Genomic DNA, 23,041 nt, shown 5'->3' with positions numbered 1-23,041 from the left:
GGGCCTGAGAGGGCATGCTCACAGAGGTTACATTTCCAGGAAATAAGGGCTCAGAACAAGAAGGCCTGAAAATGGCTGCAGGAGAAGCGAGAGATAGGCCAGGAGAGAGGACAGCACCAGCAGGGAGAGGAGTCCGGGCAAGCCTGCCTGACCCCTGAGGTGTGGGCCTCTTGCTCAGGGCCAGAGGCAAGATCAGGTGACCTCTTGAGGTTTCAAGACAGGGAGAGACAAAGCCCAGAGCAGCCAAGGCCTGGCCCAGGTCCGGGCATGCCTGCTGACCCTGGCTGACTGGTGGCCTTGGAAGCTGCTTCCTGCCCCAGCTGGTATAACCTTGGAGGACCTGTGACATTTCTCTTGGCCTCAGGTCCAGACCCAAGAGGGAATGGGGAGGAGGGGGGGATTCGAGATCCCTGAACACCTTGGAGGGGCCCTTGCCACCCTCACAGCCTGTCCCCAGGGTCTAGAAGGGGCTGATCTTCAGCTGTGAGGGCCCAAGGCGGAGCCAGTCTGTCTGGCTCTGCGTTCCATCTAAGGGACTAGAGAAGATGTTTGCCGGCCCGGGCGCCCCCCGCCCCCCTCCCCCTGTCAGCTCAGCTCCCAGACAGTCAGGGCCCACATTCCCCGCTCGGTTCCTCCCAGCTTTCTTCTTCTCACTCACACTGGGATGTGACCTGCCCCTGCCCACAGCTCCCTCTGCCTGGAACCGCCCTTCCCCCAGTCTCCTGTGTGTCCACATCCTGCCTATCCTTCAAGGTTGAGCTCAGATGCAGCTCCTTTCACAGAACCTCAAAATCCATTTAAAATGTCAGACCCAGACAGAGCTGTGGGGAGCATCCAACCACTCCATCATCTTGCGGGTGGGGGATCAGGGGTGCAGGGGACCAGCAAGGCAGAGCATCCAAGATCCATGAGGGTGGGGCGCTGGGTTCAAATTCTGACTCTGCTGTTTCCTACCCGTGGATTCCCTGGGCAACCTTTGGAGCTGCACCTGCATTCCGAGAGATTTGAATCGCTGATGGAAGAGGCAAGTACCCCGACCCCTCAGGCTGCTGTGAAGGGCCAGTGAGGCTGTGTTGTACAAACGGCCCAGCACGAATACATGTCCCTTTTCTTACCAAGGGACAGAGAGGTGACTTCGGGGCCATGGCCCACCTCCTGGTGCACGAGGCTTGCTTTTCCCTACCATCTCAGGCCCAGACGCCTGAGGCTCTTTGTGAGCTTGGGTTAGCTTCCATGGGCCCTTGAGGACAGGGGCCGTGCCTGGCATTGGGACAGGCATCAGAGGGTAGATGGGGGTGATGCTCAAGATGCGAGGTTGAGCTCAGTGACTGCTCCCGCACCCAGCTCTGGGTCAAAAGGGCTCGCTGCCCTGCTGGTGAATGAGTGCGTCACTGTCCTCCTTGTTTAAGCCCTCTGTTGACAGTGACACTCCCACTGTTAACAAGCACCACTCCCTCTGTTAACTCTTCTTCCTTACCATTCTCCTTCCCTGCATCCCCAACACTTCCTCACTCCCCACATGCTTTTAATCAGTCCTTGGCACTGGGAGTGGGGGCTGCCCAAGATGAGGGCTTATGTGCCATCCTGGATGAAGGGGGGACAGCCTTCCTGCCATCACGGTCCAAGCCAGCACCATTGCTCGCCTGAGCTACCGCAGCTGGTCTCCCTCCTTCAACACCTGCCTGGTCCACCGCCGCGCGGTACCCCAGCTCAGAACCCTTCAATGGTTTCCCATTTGTCTTGGAACAAACTTCAGAATCCTTCCAATGGCTGCATGATCTGGCCCTGCCTCCTCACCCCGTCATTAGTGTTACTGTCTTCCCATCAGGTCATCAAAGCTGAGCTGCTTTTGGCCTCCAGGCTTTACCCACTGCCGTTCCCTCTGCCCCCCTCCCTATCTAGCTGACGCACCCTCATCTTTCAGACATCAGCCTCAGCACCTGGCCAGGCTGCTGCAGACCTTTGCGGCCTCCGACCTTTTCTTCTCTTGCATGGTCCTTCCTATGACTGTAATTACCAAATGCTTTGTGTTCTTGTTTCCTGTCTTTCCCTTTAAACTGGAAGCCCCCTGAGGACCAGGGGCTCACTGTGGTGTTCACTGCTGTGTCCCCAACGCCTGGCAGGCAGTGGGTGTTGGATGGATGTCTCTGGAACAACTGAGTGCCTTGGTCTGAGGACTAGTGCTGTCAACTCCCAGCTCTGAGTGGGGAGCGGGCCAGAACGTGGGGCTGGATGGTGTCCCAGTTCCTCCTGCGTTCAGGCCTCGCTGGGTGGTTCCATTATGTATCTCACTGAGCCGTGACCTGCCCAAACACCCAGCCCCCACACCGGTTTATTTTCCCACCCAGAGCCCGTGAGGAAAGGTTTTCAGATTACTTCACATTTTCTGGATTATCCACGAGACATCTTCCCTCCAGTGAGAAGGATCAAGAGTTTGACATTTTACACCCTAAGCAGCTTCTCCCTGGCCTGCTTCAGATCTGTGGCTCTGCTGCTTGCAGTGAGGTGCATGGGGAATGGAAGGCCATTTTAATCTCAGTTTGGCTTCATTACGAGGAAAAATATGCTGCCCCCAAGAAAGTCTGGTCCATTCTCTATGCCATGGAGAATTTCAAGAACCCAAGAGATTACCAAAGTCAATTTCCTTCAACAGATGGGGAAACAGAGGTTGGGGGGATGGGGAGAAGGGAAGGGCAGAAGCTTTGTCAGTGGCACATAGCAAGTTGGCCAATTGAGGAATGGTCTTTCCCCAGGCCTCCTGACTCCCACGCGCTGCCCTTTGCTATCTCCATGCACCAAGGGAACTGAGATCAGGAGGAGAGGGGGTATTAAGTTTCCACTGACATGACTTCAGGACCCTGAGTCACCTTGGCCTTGAATGGCCTTCCGAGAGCAGGGATGGGGCTTTCCAGAAGCCCTGTCATTCCTTCTCCAGGAAAAGACATTCCCAGGAGGCGGCAGCAGTCACAGAGGTGTGGGGCGGGGTGAGAGGCTCAGACAGACCCCCAGCCCATTCCATCACTATCCACCATGTCCAGGTCAATTCTGCGACAGGTCTGTACCAAGAGGGGGAAATGAAGGGCCACTAATGGCTGCATTTCTGGAGCAGGCTGTTCATCTTGAAAATGATTCCTTCAACTCTGTCCCCTTAGACCATTTTGGGGGCATTTCCCCCTCTTTTATTTTCCTTTTCTTGAACACGAGATCTTAAAGAATACTGAAGGAAGTGACAGTACGAAGTGACAGTATCGAAATACCTAACAATACTTAACTGAATTCTTAAGGAATGAATTTGGTTTCAGGAAAGAGCCTGGGATTTTTCAGGTAGACAACATCCTACCTGGGGACAGACCCATCGGCTGGAGGTTCCCAGACACTGAAATCCCAAGTACCCCTGTGGAATAATAGCCTTTGGGGTACCCTGCGAGGCCAGAAAAGGACATCCTAGCCACACCCTCAGCCTGGCCTTTGTCAGACTGCATCTTGATTTAAATGAAGTTCCCAGGGAGACAAGGAAGCGGGCAGGATCAGTATCCTGGATGGGCCTTTGTAGGTAATTATCCAACCTGCTTCTTCCTTCATCTGTCTTATGCAGTGATGCAAACACCCTCCCTTACAAGAGGTCAAGTGATGAGTGTGTGCTGGGACTCAGGTGGTCCCTGCTCAGGACCGAGCATGGCTAAGGGGAATGGACACCTGATGAACCAAACCAGACTGCCCTACCCAGTCTACGGTCCTCCAGCCATTTAAAAAATGGGACCCCTGAATGTCTAAGCCCCAGGCTGGGTTCCCCACCCAAGCACTCACCTCCTCCCTAAGACTGTTTCCAACAGCTAATGCCAGACCCCCTGAATCCCAACTCCCTGCTCTGTTGTTGGGTCCCTAGTCTTGCCCTCAAGTCCTTCTGGCTCGTGGCCATCCTTCTGCCCCCTGCCCAAGCTCTAATGTCTTCACACCTCCCCAGCCCCAGCCCCCAGGCTTCTTCTGCCCACTGCACCCACATCCTCAGACTCACCCAGGAACAAAACCTCGAGGTCCAGTCGGCACTTCAGTTGGCACTACAGGGAGGTGACGGTGAATGTGTCCTCAGGGTGAGGCTCCGCCATGGGCCCCAGGAAGCCGCTCTTGGGGCCCCCACCCAGGCCGGGATGCGCCTGCGGCATAAAGCCTGGATACCTGTAGGCGGTATCCTGCAGGGGCAGCAGCGAGTCCCTCGGCACGGGGGACAGGGTCAAGTCACTAAGAAGTGGGCAGCCATAGGCAGCAGCAGCTGCAGCAGGGCCACGGGGTGGGCCGGGCGGCCGGGCCATCTCCAGCGGCTCCTTGTCGGCCTTGGGTGTGGCCGGTGGGCTAGCCAGGTGTGGGGCACTGAGGCACGCAGCCTCCGTCCTGCCCAGGAAGTCAGCCAGCAGCCCCGAACCCACCTTGCCTTCGTAGGGTGGGCTGCGGGCAGCTGAGCCTGGCGGGTACCAATACGCCGTACCCTTGCAGCTGGGGGAGTCATAGTGAGGCTGGCCCAGCGGCAGGTCCCGGCAGCTCAGGTGGGCCTGAGCTGCAGCCGCGTGGCCCAGGCTGGCCCCCTGAAGCCCATGCTTGAGGGGCTCACAGGCAGCCAGCTTTGTGGGCGGCGGCCGCAGCTCTTCCTTGAAGCCCAGGGTGGGTGAGCAGGTAGGCGAGTACGCCTTCTGCAGGCCTGCGTCAAACACCGTGGGTGGATGGGCCAGCGGCGGGAAATGCTTGCCATCCAGCTCAGGGGGCCCCAGGCTAGGTGAGTCGCAGTGGAAGCCTTGGCTGAACGTGCCGTCGGACGGCGTGGATGGGTTCATGGAGTAGGGTCCCATGAAGTCACAGGGGTCGCGCTCGCCCACACTGAAGGCCCTCGACTGGGAGGGCAGCGGGGACATGCTGCTGTCCCCGCTGTAGTAGTCCAGGCCGAGGTCCGGGCTGTCCTGGAACAGGGGGTTGACGGGCTGCGGCTTGGGGATGAACTTGGCTTTGGCCGCCGCCCCACCCCGCTCCTTCTTGGCCGAGCAGGCGCCACCTCCCCGGCCACCCCGAGGCTGCCGGGGCCCGGTGCTCCGTTTGGACGGGTAGCCTGAGGCAGTGGCCGAGGCAGACGACGGGAAGCCCAGATGCGAGGCCTCAAACAGGTCCACCTTCTTCCGCCGTCCACGGCCCGGCTTGGAGCTGCTCTGGAAGAGGACACTCTGGTTCCAGTTGTAACCGGGGGCGGACGAGGCCTCGTTCCAGTCCATCATCAGTTTCTCCAGGCTGGACAGGCTCGACTGGCCCTCGCTGCTCGAGGCCTCGCTGTTGGCACGCCGGAAACCGCCGCCGACCGGCTGATTGAATTGGGTGCTGTCAGAGGAGGACTCGGAGAAGGTCTCGGACACGGCTGTCTGCTGCTTCACCTTCTGCGGGGTGTAGTTGGAGATGTCCAGGATCACGTTGGGCTCGCTGACGTGGCAGTCGAAGCCAGGATTGTAGAGCTGACTGAAGGCCTCCGAAGCCCAGTCCAGGCCTCCGTAGCCCTGCCGGAAAGGCCACTGAGAAGCCCCCGCAAACTGCCGACAGTTCTCAGGCGAGGGCTGGAAGGACGAGGACGACGAGGAGGCGGCGGAGGTGGCAGAGGCCGTGGTGCCCTTGGGCACCATGTAGCCACCGGGCGAGACTGTGCTGGCCCGGCTGTCACAGCGCAGAGGTGTGGGGGCTGAACCAGAGAAGGGGGCCCCCTCGGAGCTGTTGAAGAAGGAGGCCTTGCTTGGTGGCAGGCAGGGGCCACCAGTGGGCGGTGGGGCGTAGCCGGCGCTGTGGGCGCTGCTGGGTGAGGCAGGTAGGCTGTTGCCGCTGCCGTAGGCAAAGCTGCAGTCCTTGCTGTTAGCGCAGTCCTGGCCAGTGAAGGGCTTAGCCGGGGCAAATACGCTTTGTCCGGCCCCATAGCCGCCGTACTGTGGGGGGTAGGTGTTGGTGGGCGGGTGGGTGGTAGGTGAGCGGGCCACAGCGGAAGGTGGGGGTACCAGCTTGGGGAAGGTCTCTGCAGCCCGGCAGTCTGAAGTAGCCGGGGTGAGCCCATAGCTCGCTGCCCGGCCGGGTGGGAAAGTCTGGCGAGCGGGCAGCACCGGCTGGAAGGAGGGCTCAGCCCCAGCCCCGCCGCTGCCCACGGCCACTGGGCTGGCCTTGGCTCCCCGGCTGGGGAAGGTGGCCAGGCCCCGCTGGGCAGGCAGGGCACTGGTGGGAGGCCCTGCGTAGGTGCCTGATGTCTTCCGGGACTCGGGCCGAGAGGCGGAGAGGGCAAAGTCCAAGAGGTCGGAGGAGTCGTCAGAATCGAGCAGGGAGCGGAAATAGCCGGTGAAGAGGTTTTGGCGCTCCTGGCTGAGCTCCGCCTGGCCCGTGGGCGCGGCCGCGCTGTAGTAGCTGCCACGGCCTGAAGCCCCGCTCTCTAGCCCAGTGGAGGCAAAGGCCCGGGCCTCGGTCCCCTGGAACCCACAGTTTCGGCCAGCCTGCCCGCCTGGGTGCCCATGGTGAGGGGCCCAGCCGCCACCCTTGTCCCCAGCCCACTCAGTGCCTGCCTCCCCAAAGCCGGGGCCGCTGGGCACCTGCTCTGGGAACAGAGTCCCGTTCTTCCGGGACCGCCTCTTGCGTTTCGGCTTCCCAGTCACGGCATCCACCTCCCCCCGGCCTCGCTTGCGCGGGTGCCCCAGCTCAGTGAGGCCGGGGCCCCCGACCCCCGCAGCTGCCACGGCCACCACCTTCTTCTTCTTGCCAATGCCCTCAAAGAAGTCACTGAAGGAGCACCGGGCAGCCTTGGCTGCATGGCCCCCTCCCCGGCCACCAAAGCCGCCCGCTTTGCCACCTCGCCGGCGAAAGCCCTGCACTCGATGCAGGAAGTGGGAGATGCTCTGGGTGTCGGGCGCCTGGTGCACGGACTCGGGTTCGCTGGGCGTCCAGCAGCGGGGTGGGGAGCACCGCCCAGCGCACTGGCTCTGGCGGTTCAGGAAGGCCAGCTTGGCGAGGACGTCTGAGTACTCGGCCTTGCTGTCGTTGGCGTCCGCCGCGTAGGACGGCTGGGGGGACGCCAGCTTCTGCTTCCGCCGCCGGCGCTTCTTCACCTCTGGCATGGCCATGCTGGCCGCTGCCACGGTGGCCGCCTCGGCTGCCACCACCACCGGCTCCTTGGGCTTGCCGGGGCCCAGCAGCAGGTTCTTGGGAGGGCGGCCGCGCTTCCGCTTGAGAATGATGGGCATCTCGCCGGGCGGGAAGACCACTACCACGTTGCGGCCGTTGTTCTTCATCTTCAGCAGTGGGGTGGGCTCCGCGGACACGCGCAGGCCCAGCTCCTTGCCCTCCACGCTCAGGCTGCTGCTCAGAGACGACACCTTGTATGTGGTCTTGTTTCGCCGTCCCAGGGACACGGGGATCTTGGCCATCTTCACCACCATGCGCCGGACACCCCGGCACTTGCTTTTGCGGGGAGGGACCACCGGGGTCTGGGAGGCTTCGGGCTCCAGCTCCGGGATGGGGACTGGCCCGGGCAGGGCAGGAGGCGGAGGCGGAGGCGGTGGGGGCGGCTCCACCAGGGCAGCAGCCAGCCCTGTGGGCATAGGCAGGGGCAGCAGGCGGCCCTCGGGGCCGGCGTCTGCCTTGCGTCCCCGTCCGGCTTTCCGTCGGCGACACAGGATCTTTGGCCTATCAGTGCGCCGCAAGGCGTATTTGGGGTGACCCTCAGGCCCCGGAGGGCCATGGGGTGAGCACAAGTCCAGGCGCAAGGGCTCGGCCAGTGGGCAGGGTCCCAGGGGCTGCTGGGGCTCCAAGCGGCGGCTGGGGACGTCAAGCAACTTGGGCAGGGGGTCAAGTGCCTGCGGGTCAAGCAGCTGCGACTCCAGGGAGTCGGGCAGGGTGTCCAGAGCCTGTAGCGCCAGGCTTGGCAACCCCAGAGGATCAGCCAGGGGCTGCAGGGGCGGCAGCTCCAAAGCTTCCCCGAGTGGCTCTAGAGCCTGCGGGTCCAAGAAGCGGGGTTGGGGGTCCAAGAGCTGAGGCTCAGGCTCAGGCGACGGTGGCTCGAGGGCCTGGGCCTCCAGCAGCTGGGCCTCGGGGCAAGTGAGGGAGGCCAGCTCACTAAGGATGTCGGCATCAGCAAGTTCTGAGTAATCGGGCCCGTCGGGCTCAGGCTCTGGTGGCAGACCCGTGGCCGCGGCCGTGGCTCCGGGACTGTGGCCTTGGCCAGGCTGGGGGCTATCCCGAGGCTCAGGCTCAGGCTCGTACAGGGGGTGGCTGGGCCTCTCGGACTTGGCGTGGGGGGTGGCCCGCTCCTCCGGGCTTCGGATGCTGTTGGCCAGGCTAGGTGAGGAGAAGAAGCTGTACTGCAGGTCCCCGGGGGGCGGGGCGGGGGGGCGGCTGAGACGGAGACCACCACAGTCCAGGTGCACGCCGCTGTGCTGCAGGTCCTGGGAGAGCCGGGTCAGGTCCTTCATGATGTCGATCAGCTGGACCACTGGACGCAGGGTCGCCCGCCCGTTGTCCCAGCGCCTTCGGGAGCTGCTGCTGCTGTCTCCCGCGGGTGTGGGGCAGCGGGCCTGGGAGACAGGACGGGCTGCCCTCGGGGGCAGTGGGTCGTCCCCCTTGGCAAGGACTGGTGGGCGCCGGGTGCTGGGGTCCCGGCGTGGGGGTGGGCGCGGGTTCTCGGAGAAAGTGTGGGCGAAGGCCTTGTCAGGTGGGCTGGCAGGGGGCCGGGCAGGAAGCAAGGGCCGGGGGGTGGGGGGGCCGCCGGGGTAGTACTTGGGCTCCCGGAGGTAGTCAGGAGAGCTGCACACGGCACTGGAAGTCACCACCAGGCCCTGGGGCTTCACACGCATCCTGACCTTGTCCTCCGAGGGCCGCCGGGCGGGGCCGGGACTGACATGAGGGTGCGAGAAGCCGGGACCAGGACCTGCTGGGCGGGACAGGCAGCAGGTCCCTCCTTGAACACCCAAGCCCCCATTAGCTTCCCATATCCCCTGTGGCCCCCTGCACCCCTCTCCTGAGTCCCCTCCTGAAGCCCAATACCTCTGGTGACCTTCAGCATTTCCTAAGTCAGCACATGCACCGTGAACCCCCATGGGCCCCAGTTCCACTTCCTGATAGTGCCTCCACTTTTGTCTAGACCCTGGCTAAGGACTAGGGGAGAATAATTCACCTGCTTTTGAGAGGGACGCTCATGAACAGGGTGGAGCAACCACTCCAGATCAAATTTTAGGGCCTGGAGGTCCTGTCAAGGACATGGCCTCTTCCTTCTTGCCCCGTCCCCCAAGAGAACCCTGGGCACTCACCCTCGGCTCTGCCGCCTGGGCTGTCACACTGGAGATCTCTGTGGGTAACAAGACAGACAAGAGGCCATCTCAGTGGTCTGGGAGCCATAGCCCAACCACTGCCCACCTGCCCACAGGGCCCCATCTCCACCCCCACCCCAAGCCCAGCTCCCCAGGAACTCTGGCTGACCTGGAAGAGAGAGGGCCCCCGTGCCTGGGGGCTCTGCCAGTCGCTGGCTGTCAGCTGGGGGTGTTGTGAAGCAACTTTGGCCTGAGCCCAGGCCTCGGGGCGTGGACAGCGCCTGGAAAGGACCATCGCAGCTCAGGTTTAGTGAGCACCTACTGGGCGCCAGGCACTGGGCTGGAAGCTGTCCAGGCATCGTTTCATTTAATTCTTCATATCAATCCTGTGAGGTAGGGGCTATTAATGACCCCATTTTGCAGATGAGGAAACGGAGGCTCAGAGATGAAGTAACATTCATTCACTCATTCATTCATATACTCAGTATTTGTGAAGTGTCTACTGTGCACAAACACTGGGTAGACAAACACTGATGAGACAATCATAAGTGACGTGATTATTAGTGGGATATGAGCAGCAGAGAAAACCGAAGAGTGCCTGAGGTCCGAGGTTCAACAATCACACCAGGAGTCAACAACAATTAAAGTTCATGTCCTGGGGGCCTTTTCTCTGTTGCCAAACATTGGACTAAGTGCATTATATGGATCATCTTACCTAACCCCCCCTGCAAACCTGAAATCAATACAATTACCACCCTCACTTTTACAGTCGAGGAAACCATCCACTGGAAGGTGGTAAGCACCATGAGGGCAAGGATTTCCGCCCTGCTGTCCAGTGTATACCCCAACACCACGGCCCAGAAATGTGCTTCAAAAAATATCTACCGAACAAACGATGAATGAGGCACACAGAACAATCAGCCTTTCTCCATAAGGCTCTCTCTCATTCTTCTCCAGACCCCAAAGTGGGACCCAGGTAGGATGTGGAAGGAGGGAGGGAGATTAAGAATGTGAAAAGGGACATTCTCTGCTCCCCTGCCACCTCTAGCCTTGGCTCGGCCCTGCCACATACTTTCAGAGCCCCCTTTATTTCACTTACACAGTATTTATCAGGACTGCAGTCAATTACTTGTGTGACTGGCTGTTCAGTGTGTCTTCTCCCGGAGTGTGGGCTCTCAGGGTCAAGGACCAAGTTTGTCTTGTCTACCGTTATATCCCCTGGCCCCAGGGCCTGGGCTATGGATGCTACGTAAACATTTCCTGAGCAACTCCCTGAGCTGGTCGGGCTGAGTTGGGATTTGGATCCAGGCAAGTCTGATTCCCGAAGGAGCCCGGGGACTCAGGGCCCTGGCTGATCCCCAGGAGCTGGTTTGGGGGAGCAGGAAGCTGAATGGGCCCTGATCACTGGGAGGATCACTTTATACTCCACAGGAAAACAGCAGAGCTGATTTGGGGACAGTGGTGTGGGCGGGGCCACTTGTCCACGACCCTCTGGTGGGCAGCAACATGCCATCTACAAAGCACCTCAACATATATGACCCACTGCATCTTCAGTGAACCGGGGAGACATGGATTATTACCTCCATGTTACAGAGGAAGCAGGTTCAGAGCAGTTGTATAACTTGCCTGAAGTCACATAGCTGGTAAGTGGCAAGATTTCTAATTCTGCCAAGTCCAAAGCCTCCTTCCACTCCCAGCTCTTGCAATGCTCCTCTGGCCACTCCTGAAAGTGCTTCTTCTAGAGCTGCGGTCTAAATTAAGGCTGGGAGGAACCTTAAAATCACCTAACCCTTGGGCTTCTAAACCCTGGGCCTGGGGAGCTGTGTAACCTTTCAGATATCCAGACCCTAGTCCAGGGAGTCTGATTCACAAATCTGAAGGGACATCTGGGAATTTGGTAGGTTTTTTTTTGGCTGCACTGGGCAGCCTGTGGGATCTTGGCTCCCCAACTAGGGATCGAACTTGTGCCCTCTGTGGTGGAAGCATGGAGTCTTAACCACTGGACCACCCTGGAGAAGGGGAAGGCTACCCAATCCAGTATTCTGGCCTAGAGAATTCCATGGACTACATCCATAGGGCTGCAGAGTCAGACACGACTGAGCGACTTTCATTTCACTTCACTTCACCAGGGAAAGCCCTGGGAATCTGCATTTTTAATCAGCTCCTCCCAGTGGGTACACTGTTCCAGTGGGTACACTGTTCCAGTGTCACCTCGTGCCCCTCCCATTTTTCAGACAAGGAAACTAAGACCGGAAGAGGGAAACAGACTTTGCCCAAGACCACAAGATAGCATGGGGCAGAGGGGGCCCCAGCGTGTTGCTCATCCAAGCAGAAAACCCCCGTGTCTCTTCAGGTCCCAGGCCGCAGCTGCTCCTCACTGTCCCATTTACTAGATCGCTTCGGGTTCTGTTCTCTCTCATGCCCGCCTGCAGACTGTGGTCGGGCCCCTTCTAGGCCAGGCCCTCTCTACTTCAAGAATCTCACCGCTGCTCTTGTGGGAAGAACTGTGAGTAAGACACTCACGAAGGAGGGAAGGGGCTCAGACTCTGGAATCTCCAGGTCCTATTTCCAACAGCCCAGCTGACCCGAGGCTCCCACTGCCCTCTTGGAGATGCCTACCACAAGCCACTGCCCCTCTCTCGATGAGGGTGGGGCTCACCAACCCTCCCTACTCTGGAGACCTCCCACTGGGGGCCTGAGGGTGTGACCTTGGCAGAAGAGACAAACCGCCTCTCCAGCGGCTGCTTCTGTTCCACCCACCCGTGAAGACCTCTGGGCGCGCCGTCCTGCCAGACCTCCTGACTGTCCGCGGCCTCCAGGATCTGAGGGAAGCAACTGGCTCCCCTCCCCACCACACCCAGGCAGACGTTTTCTTGGACCCCCTCCCAAGGGTACCACCTATCCCCATGTCTGTGAACAAAGTCGCAAAGGGTCCACTGCCTGTCGTCTGTCTGCTTCTGGGTCAGTGTGTCTTGAGCCTGCCTGTGGGGACACCCGCCGGCTGGGAGGGGGGCTGGGGGCCCCAACCTGCTGCGCACAGTGCCGGGAAGGGCCAGCCCACATCCTTGAGTCCCCAGCCCCACCCTCCCCCGCTGCGGCTCTGACCACCCCACCCCTTCCCCAGCCAGCCTCCCCCTCCCCCACCCGCAGCCTCCCCAGGGGAGCCAGGCTGCCAGCCCCAGCTCTCACTTCCGGCCTCATGACCCTCTCTCCAGCCTCCTCCCTACCCCCACCCCCCCCACCCCGCACACACCATTTCCCTCCCAGCCCAGACTGAAGGCCCAGGGATGTCCTCAAATGGAAAACTTGGCCTCAAAGGGGGCTATCACTGCTGCAGTGAAACCTCCCCCCAATCAGCTCCCTTAGGGGGGGACCTTTATTTCCCAGGATCTGGCCTCCCCCCTACTCAGGAACTATGCATCACCCCCTCTTCTCAATTTCCTTCTCTTCAGCCCCCTCCCACCCACCCCTGAAGATCTCCTTCCAACCTGACTCCGAACCAGAATCGTTACCAAAAAAATAACAATGATGAAAATAATAACGGGCAGCTGTCACTTATTTGGCATGTAAATGGAGGCTCAGAGAGGTTAAGCAAAGCCCTTAAGGACAAACAGCCATGACAGGGAAGACCGTCTGCACTTGGGTTTGCTGAGCTCCTCTGAACCAAACTTCCCCACTGTCCAGAGAGTCAGCCCCCTCCCCCGCAGCTTCCTTGAACTGTCCTGATCCCAACGACCAGTTCTAATTTTTGACTTCTAAATTCACCCCCTCCTCTCAGTTTCTTCACCCCTCCCACCTAGGTCATTCAATGCACTACCCTCCCTCGCCACTAGGTGTCCCCTTAGAGCCACTGATGCCCCCAAGGGGAGCAAGCCCCGCCCCACCCCCTGGAATCATCAGGGCCACCCCCCCAATAGCACAGCACACCCCACCCCACCCTACCCCCAGCCACACAGAGCTCCTTTGTGAAGCCCTTGCCCACCCCCTTCCTGCCCGGAGCAGGGCACCTGGCAAGCAGGTCTGCCCTAGACCCGCCCCCTGCCAGCCCCCTGCCCTGGGTGCCAGGTGTGTGGGCACCACTGCCAGCTCTGGCTGAACCCGAGGGTCACCCTGCTGGGTGGCCCTCCCTTCCTCTCTCCGAGGTCACCCAGGGACTGTGCTTCCCGCCTGCTCCGCCCCCATCCCCTCCTGCCCTTGGCCCTTCCAGACTTCTGTCCTTGTCTTTCCTTCTGTCTCCCGGAGGACACCCCTCCTCCAGCCCCACCAGGCCCTCCCCACAGCCTCACCACCGCCCACCTCCTTCCCCTGAGAGCTCCTTGTTCCGCCCCCCACCCCTCCCCGCCCAGGTCTGAAAAACTCCTCCTCCTGGAAAGTTGCTGCTGGAAAGGAAGTGACTTCAGCAGTTTGGCCACAAGGCTGGGCACTGCTGAGCCCAGCTCAGCTGAAGCCTTGCCCAGCCCACCTCCAAAGCACAAATGGAGCCACGTGCACACACATCCCCCAGTGTGTGCAGCCAGAACCCTGAACACACGCTTCCCTGGTGACACGTGGAAGAACCTCTGTGTACATGATCCACCCCACCCAGTGTGTACCCGTGTATCACCCGGGTGTATTCAGAGTCTTGTCTGCACACCTCTCCAGTGTACACTAGCACCCTGCCCAGGAACACCACCCAGCACGGCACACACAACACTCTAGCCTCCCCACACCTGCACAGGACACACCCTGAGTCCTGCACACTCACTTTCATGTACCATGTATGCAGCCTGTGAATGTCTCCCAGCCCAGTCCACCTAGACTTCTATGTACAGCACCCTGCACACCTCAGGACAGAATCCTACACACACCTGCTTGCACACAAGCTGGAGTACTTGCACACTAGATGCCCTGTACATTTACAATTGGGTACACCCAGCTCTGACATCCCCACCCTGACAATCCCGGGAGACTCCACCCCCCCAGACCTCAGGCCCCAGGAATGCTCTTTTGGAAGCTGGGTGGGGTCCCCAGGCAGGCTGGGCTCTAGGGAGCTTCCTGGAGCCTGAGGCTTCATGTGTCAGTTCGGGGAGTTGCCTCTGCAGGGCAGGGCCGCTCCACCTGGCCTCTGCAGCTCTCTAGCCTGCTTGGGTGGGCTCATCTGGGCCCAGGCTAGGGAGATGGTTCTTGCCCCCGGCCTTGCCCCATCTCATCCCAGGAGGGCAGCCCAGCGTACCTCAACTCCCCAGGTCCTCTCAACTTCCACAGACTCTAGGAGAGAGGGGTCCTGTGGGGTCAGCATCACACAGCAGGCATTCTGGTTTCTACCTCTGCCCTGGGTTCTGGTAACTGGGACAACCCCTTTCGCTGCCCAGTTCTCTCAGGTCATCCGGGTGCAGGTCCTCCAACTAGGAGGCAGGACTTGGGGGAACTGGCTGTATATCCATGGACCTTGCCTTTCTGGATAACGGGGAGTCTGAGTAAGTGTGGTCACAGTATTTTGATACTAAAGAGCCTCTTTTTGGCCTAAGCTGGGAGGGGAGGGATCCCTGATAGGATTGAGAAGGAAGTATCCCTGATCCCCACTTCCTGGGATGGCCAGCAGACCCAGCTTCTCTGTACACTGTTACCTGAGCAAGCTGTGCAGATAGGCCCAGCTCAGCAGCAAAGGCCTGTCTTCGCCAGTGATTCCAGGGTGGTCTCTTCGGCAGCCTGAGAATCACCCCGAACCCAGGGCCCTCTGCATGCACTTAGCTGGGCAGGCTCTGGGGTCCAGGCCAATAGGTAGACAGGCAGGCAAGCTCCCATCTGTGAAAACAAAAACAGCACCCCAGACATAAGCACGGATACAAGATGAACCAGACAGGGGGACCAGGAGGCCATCCTAGGTGGGTCTAGTCTTGCACAGAAATTGGCTCCAACCTCACTTCACTGGGGACTATGAACTATGTCTTGAAACCCCAGGCAGTATCTCTGCATGGGCAGATATGTATGCATGAACAAGAACACATACACTATGGTGAAAAGAACCTGGTCTTGGGAGTCAGAATGGTCCTTGGCTCAACTTTCATCACCTGTGTGATCTCAGGCAAGTCAGTTAACCTCTCTGGCTCTGTTTCCTAATCTATAAAATAGGGAGAGTTTATGAGCGGGAAGAAGTGCTCTAGGGAAACTATAAATGTTAAGAGCTCACTTACAATGCAGGTGTGAGAGTTACTGTTCAAAGTGATGGTGACTGCAGATTTTCATGAGGGGTGTATACGCAGCTGGCATTTACCCTTCTCCATCTGAGATTGGTTCTCTCTCGTTTTCTTTAATAACTAGGGCCCTCCTCACCCACTCTGCTTCCTGCCCATTTGTCTACCTCCCTGAGGTTTGTACTTGAACCCTGAGGGGTCTGGGAACCAGGCCTCATGGACTGCTTATAAGTTTTGGTTGCCTGGGAATGTGTGTGTACATGTGTGTTAAAGAGATCCTGCATGTCTGTGAGCATTCAGCTGTCTGGGCAAATGCATCTGTGTGTGGCTTCCTGTGTCTACTTAGCCTTCTGTATGTTTCTCTGTGTATTTTTGTATGTCTATGCAAGTATATGTGTGTTTAAGAGTGCCCATGTATAGGACTGTGTGTGTGTGTGTGTGTGTGTGTGTGAGCGCTGCTATTTACTAGAGCTGGTGTCTTCACTTATACATGTGGGTGTGTGTATCTGGGTCTGTTCAGTTCTCTGTGTGTGTCCAGCTGAGCCTATGTTCGCACACCTATGGGGACACACAGGTATATGTGCCTAATGTGTGACCAGGTGTAACCAGCTGTGATTGGGGCATGTGTGCCCATGTGTACACAATCTGCATCTGGCCCTGTCAGGAGCTGAACTGACTTCTGCCCATCTCTGGATGTGTGTGCATTGGGGTGGGGAGGGGAGTGGACCCTCTGCTGTCCCCACAGGTTTCCCATCTCAAGGCCAGTGACTGGGGGCACTGGCATCACTGCATCAGTGGCGTCTCCCCCCTTCCCTCTGCCTTTCTCTGGGTTTTCAGGCTCACGGTGCGGTTGGTCACAGTATCCCTGTGGGTCTGTTTCACCGTGGGCCAGTGTGTGCTTGGCTGTGACCCTGCGCGTGCGTGTGTAAGCCCTCATCACTGTGCACCTGTGTACATCAGTGGGACCTTGTGCCATGTCACTGTATGTCTGCGTCAGTGTCAACATGTGTGAGTCTGTGTGCCAGGGTGCGCCTGTCAGCACAGTGGTGCTTCAGTGTTCGTGTGATACCTTCATGTAGCTTGTCAGTGCACGTATGTGTGCACGTGCATGTGGGACTCTGTGATAGTGTGTCTGTGTCACCGTTGTTTGTATGCCTGCTTCCCTCCTCCCTCCCTATCTCCTGCTCGAGCTCTCTCTGTAGGAGCCAGACAACTCCCCAAGCCTGGATTAGGGACAATTTATCCACAGGCAGAGAAGGAGAATTTCAACCTGCCAGAGCCTCCCTCCTCTGATCCATGCCCCCTCCCCCCATGGTTGGGTGGGCACAGAAATGCAGCCCGGCAGCTCCCAAGCCCTCGGGGAGCCCCCACCTCTGCAGCTCCCCAGAGGCCCAGGAGGGTGGAAAAGATGGAAATCTGGGTGGCCCCAGAGCCCTCCAGTGGGGGTGGCTTGGCGGCCCCCCATCCAGGCCCCTGGAGTTCAGCTCATCTTGGCCCTGTTCTCCTACATATGGTGCTGGTGGTTGGGGGGGAGTCTGCATGAGGTCTGCCTGGCCCTGGGGGCTGGGGCGACCTGAGAAGTGAAGCTGCTCCCAGCCCCTCCCCAATCTGATATTCCCCAACTGATAACGGCCAGCTCCCCCGCCCCTTGAGATGGAAATGACTGGGGAACTTGTGACTGTGCCCACACGGGCTGGAAGGCAGGGGACAGGATGGTGGGGGGAATGCGGCAAGGCGGGGGGGTGGGAGCAGGGGCTGAGCTGGGACTAAGGCTCCCTTCACGGTGCTCCAGGCGCAAGGCAGCATCACATGTTTCCCATTAGCTGCTCTGGCCTCCTTGTTCAGGGGGTGTTGGCTGGGGGAGATTTGTTCTGGTTGCAGACACCAGGCGAGACCACACAAGAGAGAGAGAGGAAAAGAGAGAGAGAGAGAGGAAAAGGCAGAGAGAGAGAGGAAAAGACACAGGGAGAAAGAGAAAGACTCAACAGAGATGCACAGGGAGAGAGACAGGAGAAGCAGAGACAAGGACACACAAACCCCGAAGCAGAGAGACAGGACTGGGCGATGCTGGGCGAGGCTGAAAGTGGGGGACAGGGCCAGCGACTGGTAAGGAGACCAGGGTGGAGAGAGGCTGGTCAGGGGCTGAGGAGCATGTCAGCGAGGAGGCGCAGGGTGCTAGTCAGGCCTGGAAGGACCCAAGGGGAGAGGGCGGGGTGGGGGGCGCTGGGGCTGCAAGCCTGATGAAAGGGAGACTCAGGGGGAACCTGATGCAGGGTCAGGGAGGGCAGAGGCAATGGGTGGGCAGGGGGAGTGGCCGCCCTGGAGCAGCCGGGCGGGGGTGGCCAGCGAGCCCTGGAGCCTCCCGCCTCCTGACCCTGGAGCCTGGGAGAGATAACAGGCCCGAATAGTGCTGACTTGCGGTTCAGAAATCCAATATCCTCCGCGGCGCACTAATCGACTACCTGAGCTCCCGGCCCGCGCCGAGCTGCCCCGATTAATCCTGCGGCTCCACAGCCTTAATTAGTTTAACAGTTTCAGGGGCAGGAGAGGCGAGGCACAGGGTCCCCCAGACTCCTGGGGACACAAGCCCCTCCATGCCAGCCCTGCCTGGTGCCCTGCCTACCCAGTCGCACCTGCCCCAGCCCAGAGGCCCCGGTTCACATCATCTGAAAAACAGCATATTCCTTCCTCCCCGGGAATGGTCCCAAGGGCTGGCACCTGGGTCACAAGTTGGGTCTTGGGGAGCCCAGACCCTTCTGCCCTGCACCCCTGCCCCAATCCCAGCTTGTTCCTGTACCCATGGCCTGCGTGCTGGCTCTGGCCTTCTTTTTGAGGCCCTGCCAACTGACAGCCCCATGCCACTGGGCAACATGTCATCTCCTTAGGGTCAAGAGACAAGCTCCCAAGTTCCTGACAGCCCCCCACCAGCATGAGATAATCACACGTCACTCCCCACACTGGCATGAGATGGGCATATGGTGACATCACAAACACATACCCAACAGTCAGAGAGACAGGCGGACGAGTGGGTGACTACTCTCCTAACAGGATGGGCTAAGCACAGAACCTGTCACTTCCTCCAAAGCCTGAGATGGGCACACCTGATAACTCCAGACAGTCTGAGACAGAAACACAGCTGTTACCCTCCAGAGGGTGGGACCGACATACAATCAGGACCCCAGCAGGGTGTGAAATGCAGAGAACCTCTCTCTCCCCAGGCCCACACACATGCGCGTGCCTCACTTTCCAGGTGTGACAAAGGTACAGACCCCTCCCCACAACACATCGTGTGTAAGCCGGGGACACAACCTTCCCTGTGAGTCCTCCCCCTCCAGACTGCAGGATAGGTAAAGGACACATCACCCCGGGCTGCTCTGGACAGGTGACAGCCCACCGGCCCCTCCCCCATCACTGCCAGCCTGGTGGTGCTGTCCTCTGCCTGCAGAGGCGTCACAGCTCACAGGGCATGAATGTCACCCCAGCACTGCCAGCGCCGGGCACAGCCACACGTTGCCCCAGTGACAAACACCGCTGGCCCCAGGAGGTGGAGGCGCACAGGGCTCTGGGCGTGACCTTGGTCCCTGGACACCAGGAGGGGCGGTGCCGTGGCCTCTCTCCTGGGTAACCCGGGGCCAGGAAGATGAGTGCCGGGAAGAAGGCCGGCCGCCTAGGCGCGGACAACCTGAAAATGCCACCTTCCCAAGCAGCGCCCCCCCCCCCCCCGCCCCATTTCTAATAGAACGTAGTTGCTTTGGGGGGAACAGAATGCAGAGGGCAATGAGGTTGTCCTGGCCCTAAGGCCTGAGGAGCAAGTCCTAACAGGACTTCTCGGAGGCTGTGGACTCAGGCGGGGTAGGGGTGGCTGTCACCACACCCTCGGGGGCCCAGGACAGGCAGGGTGGGATGATCGCTTCAGACGCCCGCTGCGGCCAGAGGAGCCCCTCTTTCTTACCAAGGCCCCCTCTCCAATTCAGGCTACAGAGCCTGACAAGGAGGCCAAAGTCCAGGGGCATGACTCACCCAGGGAACAGGCCCAGCCTGCTGGCCAGAAAGTGAGGAGGACAGGAGCCAAGAGGCCTGGGTTCAAGTCTGAGCTCCTCCCAGGGCAAGCGGAGTGACCTTGGAGCAGAGGCTCAGTCTCTTTGGCTCTGGGGAGGGGGAAGAGGCAGCAACCCGGGAGGCGCTGAGGAGGAAGGACATGGCGGCTCACCCCCCCTGGCCCACTGCTTGCTTCCTCACCAGGAACCTCTGCTTTCTGGAGCTCAGTTGCCTCAACTGGAGAGCAGAGAGGTTTCCCTGACCAGGGATCGAACGCACGCCCCCTGCGTTAGAAGTGCAGTCTTAGCCACTGGCTCTCCAGGGAAGTCCCGAAATGGGAGCTTCTTATTGAAGAGGGGAAGATAAGACTAGAAAAGGGCAGGAGGCTTGCCCAAGCCACAGGGCAAGTTAGTATCAGCTGAATCCAGCCTCTGCCTCCAGGTTCCCCGCCTGAAGCTGTTTCTGTAGGAGAGACAGAGTGAGTGTGTATGTGGGTGTCAGGGTGCTGTTGCTTGCAGAGCTGCCCTCCTGTCCAGTGAAGATCAAGAAAATGGACAGGAGTTTGTCATATAGCCCAACCTTTACCCTAAAACCCACGTGGTCCACCTTCAGAGTTCAGACCAGAAAGCTAGCTCTAAGGCAGGAAAGCAGCTTGCACCCCAGCCCCCATGAGTGGCGCCAGTACCTGGTGCTTGAAAGGACTGGGGGGGTCTTGGGATGTCAGCGTCTGGGGCCCTGTTATTGTACAGGAGCCCAGAGAGGGACAGGCCTAGACTGAGGTCACACAGCACGACAGCAGCAGTGTCCAGTGTCCTGGTCAGGGACAGCCTCAGAGCAGAGTTCTCTAGCCCCTGGGGTGGCTGGAGCTGGGGGGCCCTGAGGGACTGAGCAAAACGTGGCGACAGATGGCCTGCCGAGGCAGCGGCGATCTGGGCGGCTGGCAGGCATGCTCGCTCCCGCGCAGGGAAGCGGCTAATTTTAGCTGAGGCCTCGATGCCAGCTTTGTTCCCCCCACCCACCCGCCGAGGGGGCCCAGCATGCCTTGCGTGCAACCCGCCTCCCCCAGGCACCCCTACTCCCCCGCCTGGCCCCTTGGTGAGTAGTGCCCAGACCCAGGGGTCCTAGAACTGTCTGCCCACCCAGGTCTCATCACACCCTAGAGGCAAAGGCTAGGCCCTGGAGGCCTGGCACCGCCATCCCAGGGTCTGTTTCCCATGACTCCGAGCTCATTCCAAAGAGGGGGTGTGAGGAGGAGGGCCTGACAGCAAGGGCTGCCAGTCGTGGGTCGGGGGGGAGCGGGGGCATTGTCCTCCACCAGACACTTAAGGAGACAGGACCCTTATTCCACCCCAGCCCTGAGCCAAACCAATTCTTCTGTGCTGAAGTCCCCCTCCAGCACAGAAGTATTGGTGAGCAAGGGCGGCGGAAGTCACTCCACCCTTCACTTGTTCTTTATAACCCTGATTTTGCTCCAAGAACTCATAGCACTTTAGAGGAGTCAGAGATAGAGCAAGGCGAGTATACCCTCTGCACCAGAGGGGAAACTGAGGCACAGTCTGAGGCAGCCATTGTTGTATGAGGGGGAGGAACAAATCCCAGGAATCAGGGAAGGAGGCCTAAACATGCTTTTCATGGAGTTCTTAGAGCCAGGGGGCTTCTTGGGCCAATTCAGCCCCTAAGAACTACCCTCTGCCTTTACTTACCTAGGCTGGGTGAAGGTAAACTAGATGGAGCCCGTCCTCTGAAGAAAGAGAGGCCTGGGAATCTTGGTTCTTTTGCCCCACCCCCTGCCGACTCTTTGCCCTTAGAACCTCCCCATCTCATCTCAGGTTCAACTACACCTCTTTCAGTCCTTGAAAGAGGACTCCTTTGGGGTGACTCCAGAGGGCCCCCCCGCATCCCAGTTCCATCCCAGGGGCCATGAAGGGAATGACCAACTAGAAAACAGAGAAAGAAGACTGGAAAGAAATCTATGTACTTAGAAGGAGAGAGTCTGAAGAAGAGAGACGAAGGAGAAACCAAGGCAGAGAATCGGATTCAGGAAGAGAGAGGCGGAAAGAGGAAGCATGTGGGGGGGGGGGCGGGCAAGAGAATGAGGTTAAGAAGACAGAGATCGGGGAGAAAAAGAGAGAAAAGCTCGAGGAAGGAAAAGAGCCAGAAAGAGACAGAAGTCTTCCCTTCAGGGAGAGAGGGATAGAGGAGGAAGAAAAAGACAAAGAGACAGAGAGACAAGCAGAACAAGGCAGAGACAAAGACAGAGAGAGTGAGCAAGACACCTGCAGAGGGGACGGAGATGGAGACGGCGCTGCCACAGACGGGGCAAGGCACAGGGGACTGAAGACACCACAGGGAGCTGGAGACAGAGGGGCTGACCGACACACCCAAAGACCACCAGACACAGAGGCAGCGGGGCAGAGGCAGGCAGAGACTGGGGAGGAAGGGGGAGACACTAAGTGATAAAGTGTGTGTGGGGGGTGGGGTGGGGGCAGCAGGAGTAGAGAGGCAAGGAGGGAGGGGGTGTGAAGAGGAGGAGGGGGGGATGTCGTCGCCAGAGCCGGGGGGGGGGCGGGGGGGGGGGACAGCGGACAGAAATGGAATGTGAGTCTGGGCATGAGGCTCACAGATGCGTCGGCTCCGGTTTCAGCTGGGGCAGTTGGTTGCTGGGGTGGGGGGGATGGTGGGGGGGGAGGAGGAGAGCGCACAAGGTAGGGGAGCCTGTTGCCATGGCTGCAGGCACGGCAGGGGCACAGTTTGCTGGCACTTGGAGGTCTGGGCATGGTAGGGGGCTGACTGGGGGGAAAAACAGGGGGGTGGTGATGAAGAAGCCTGGCCCCTGCCCTGGGGGCTCTACCGGGAAGAAAGTTTCCAGAGGATGGGAGATGTTGGGAACGGAGGAAAGCTCTGAGCCCTGCTCCACTCCATGGGGGGCACACCATGCTCTGGGTTGCCTGTGGGCATGCCTGGTTCCCACCTGTGCCTCGGGCTGGCCCTTGGGGATCCTCTTTCTTGTCCCCTCCAGTCTAGCTGAAGATCCCACATGCTGCCGCTGCTGCTTCTGCTTGCAGGGGAGCAGCAAGATTGTGAATTCAGGATCTGTAATCCTAACGCAGAGCCCAGGCCTACCGGGCTCCAGTTGCCAAGGCGACGGAGGGTCAGAGGGCAGCGCGGGGCGCCCGCTCCTCCAAGTCAGAATCCCAATTGTTAAAGCCCAAGAATAAACAGCTGAAGCGGCCGTGGGGGGGCCGGGAGGGGGGCTGAGGTCTGCATCGGCTCAGTGTGGTGTTGTCAAGCGAGATGTCACTAATTGTCTGAAGGAACGGGCTGAGGCAGCTCTTAACTGCTTCTCTACCACCAGAGACACCTTGGCTGCCTGGCCCCATCCCCCGGGCCTCCCAGCATTCCACCAGGCCAGCCTGGTGGTGGTGGGGGGGGGGGAGCGCTGGCCCAGCACAAACCTTGCCTCCCCTGCACTGAATCCCTACATACCTTGGCTCTCAACCCTCCTTGTGGCTCAACTTGGAACCT

At 59.5% G+C, this 23,041-nt stretch overlaps 1 protein-coding gene across 5 annotated transcripts in view; it reads right to left on the bottom strand.

The window, feature by feature from the left end:
* The window catches only part of AHDC1 (AT-hook DNA binding motif containing 1), a 75,143-nt gene that overhangs the window by 15,706 nt on the left and 36,396 nt on the right, over window positions 1-23,041 (bottom strand). For 3 of the 5 annotated variants that reach the window (XM_052657017.1, XM_052657019.1, XM_052657016.1), the window contains 4 exons: window positions 14,912-15,089; window positions 9,475-9,586; window positions 9,306-9,343; window positions 4,016-8,926 (listed from right to left, as the gene is read on the bottom strand). In XM_052657017.1, coding sequence (XP_052512977.1) covers window positions 4,059-8,852 — 4,794 coding nt within the window. In that variant the 5' untranslated portion in view covers window positions 8,853-8,926; window positions 9,306-9,343; window positions 9,475-9,586; window positions 14,912-15,089 and the 3' untranslated portion in view covers window positions 4,016-4,058. Of the gene's footprint in view, window positions 1-4,015; window positions 8,927-9,305; window positions 9,344-9,474; window positions 9,692-14,911; window positions 15,090-15,478; window positions 15,500-23,041 lie in introns of those variants that run through there. The other 2 variants (XM_052657020.1, XM_052657018.1) reach the window with 2 other exon arrangements.

Source organism: Budorcas taxicolor, chromosome 2, assembly GCF_023091745.1.
Source record: "Budorcas taxicolor isolate Tak-1 chromosome 2, Takin1.1, whole genome shotgun sequence".
Lineage (NCBI taxonomy): Eukaryota > Metazoa > Chordata > Mammalia > Artiodactyla > Bovidae > Budorcas > Budorcas taxicolor.
The sequence above is the reverse complement of the archived record's forward strand: the minus strand, read 5'-3'. Positions and strand labels throughout refer to the sequence as shown.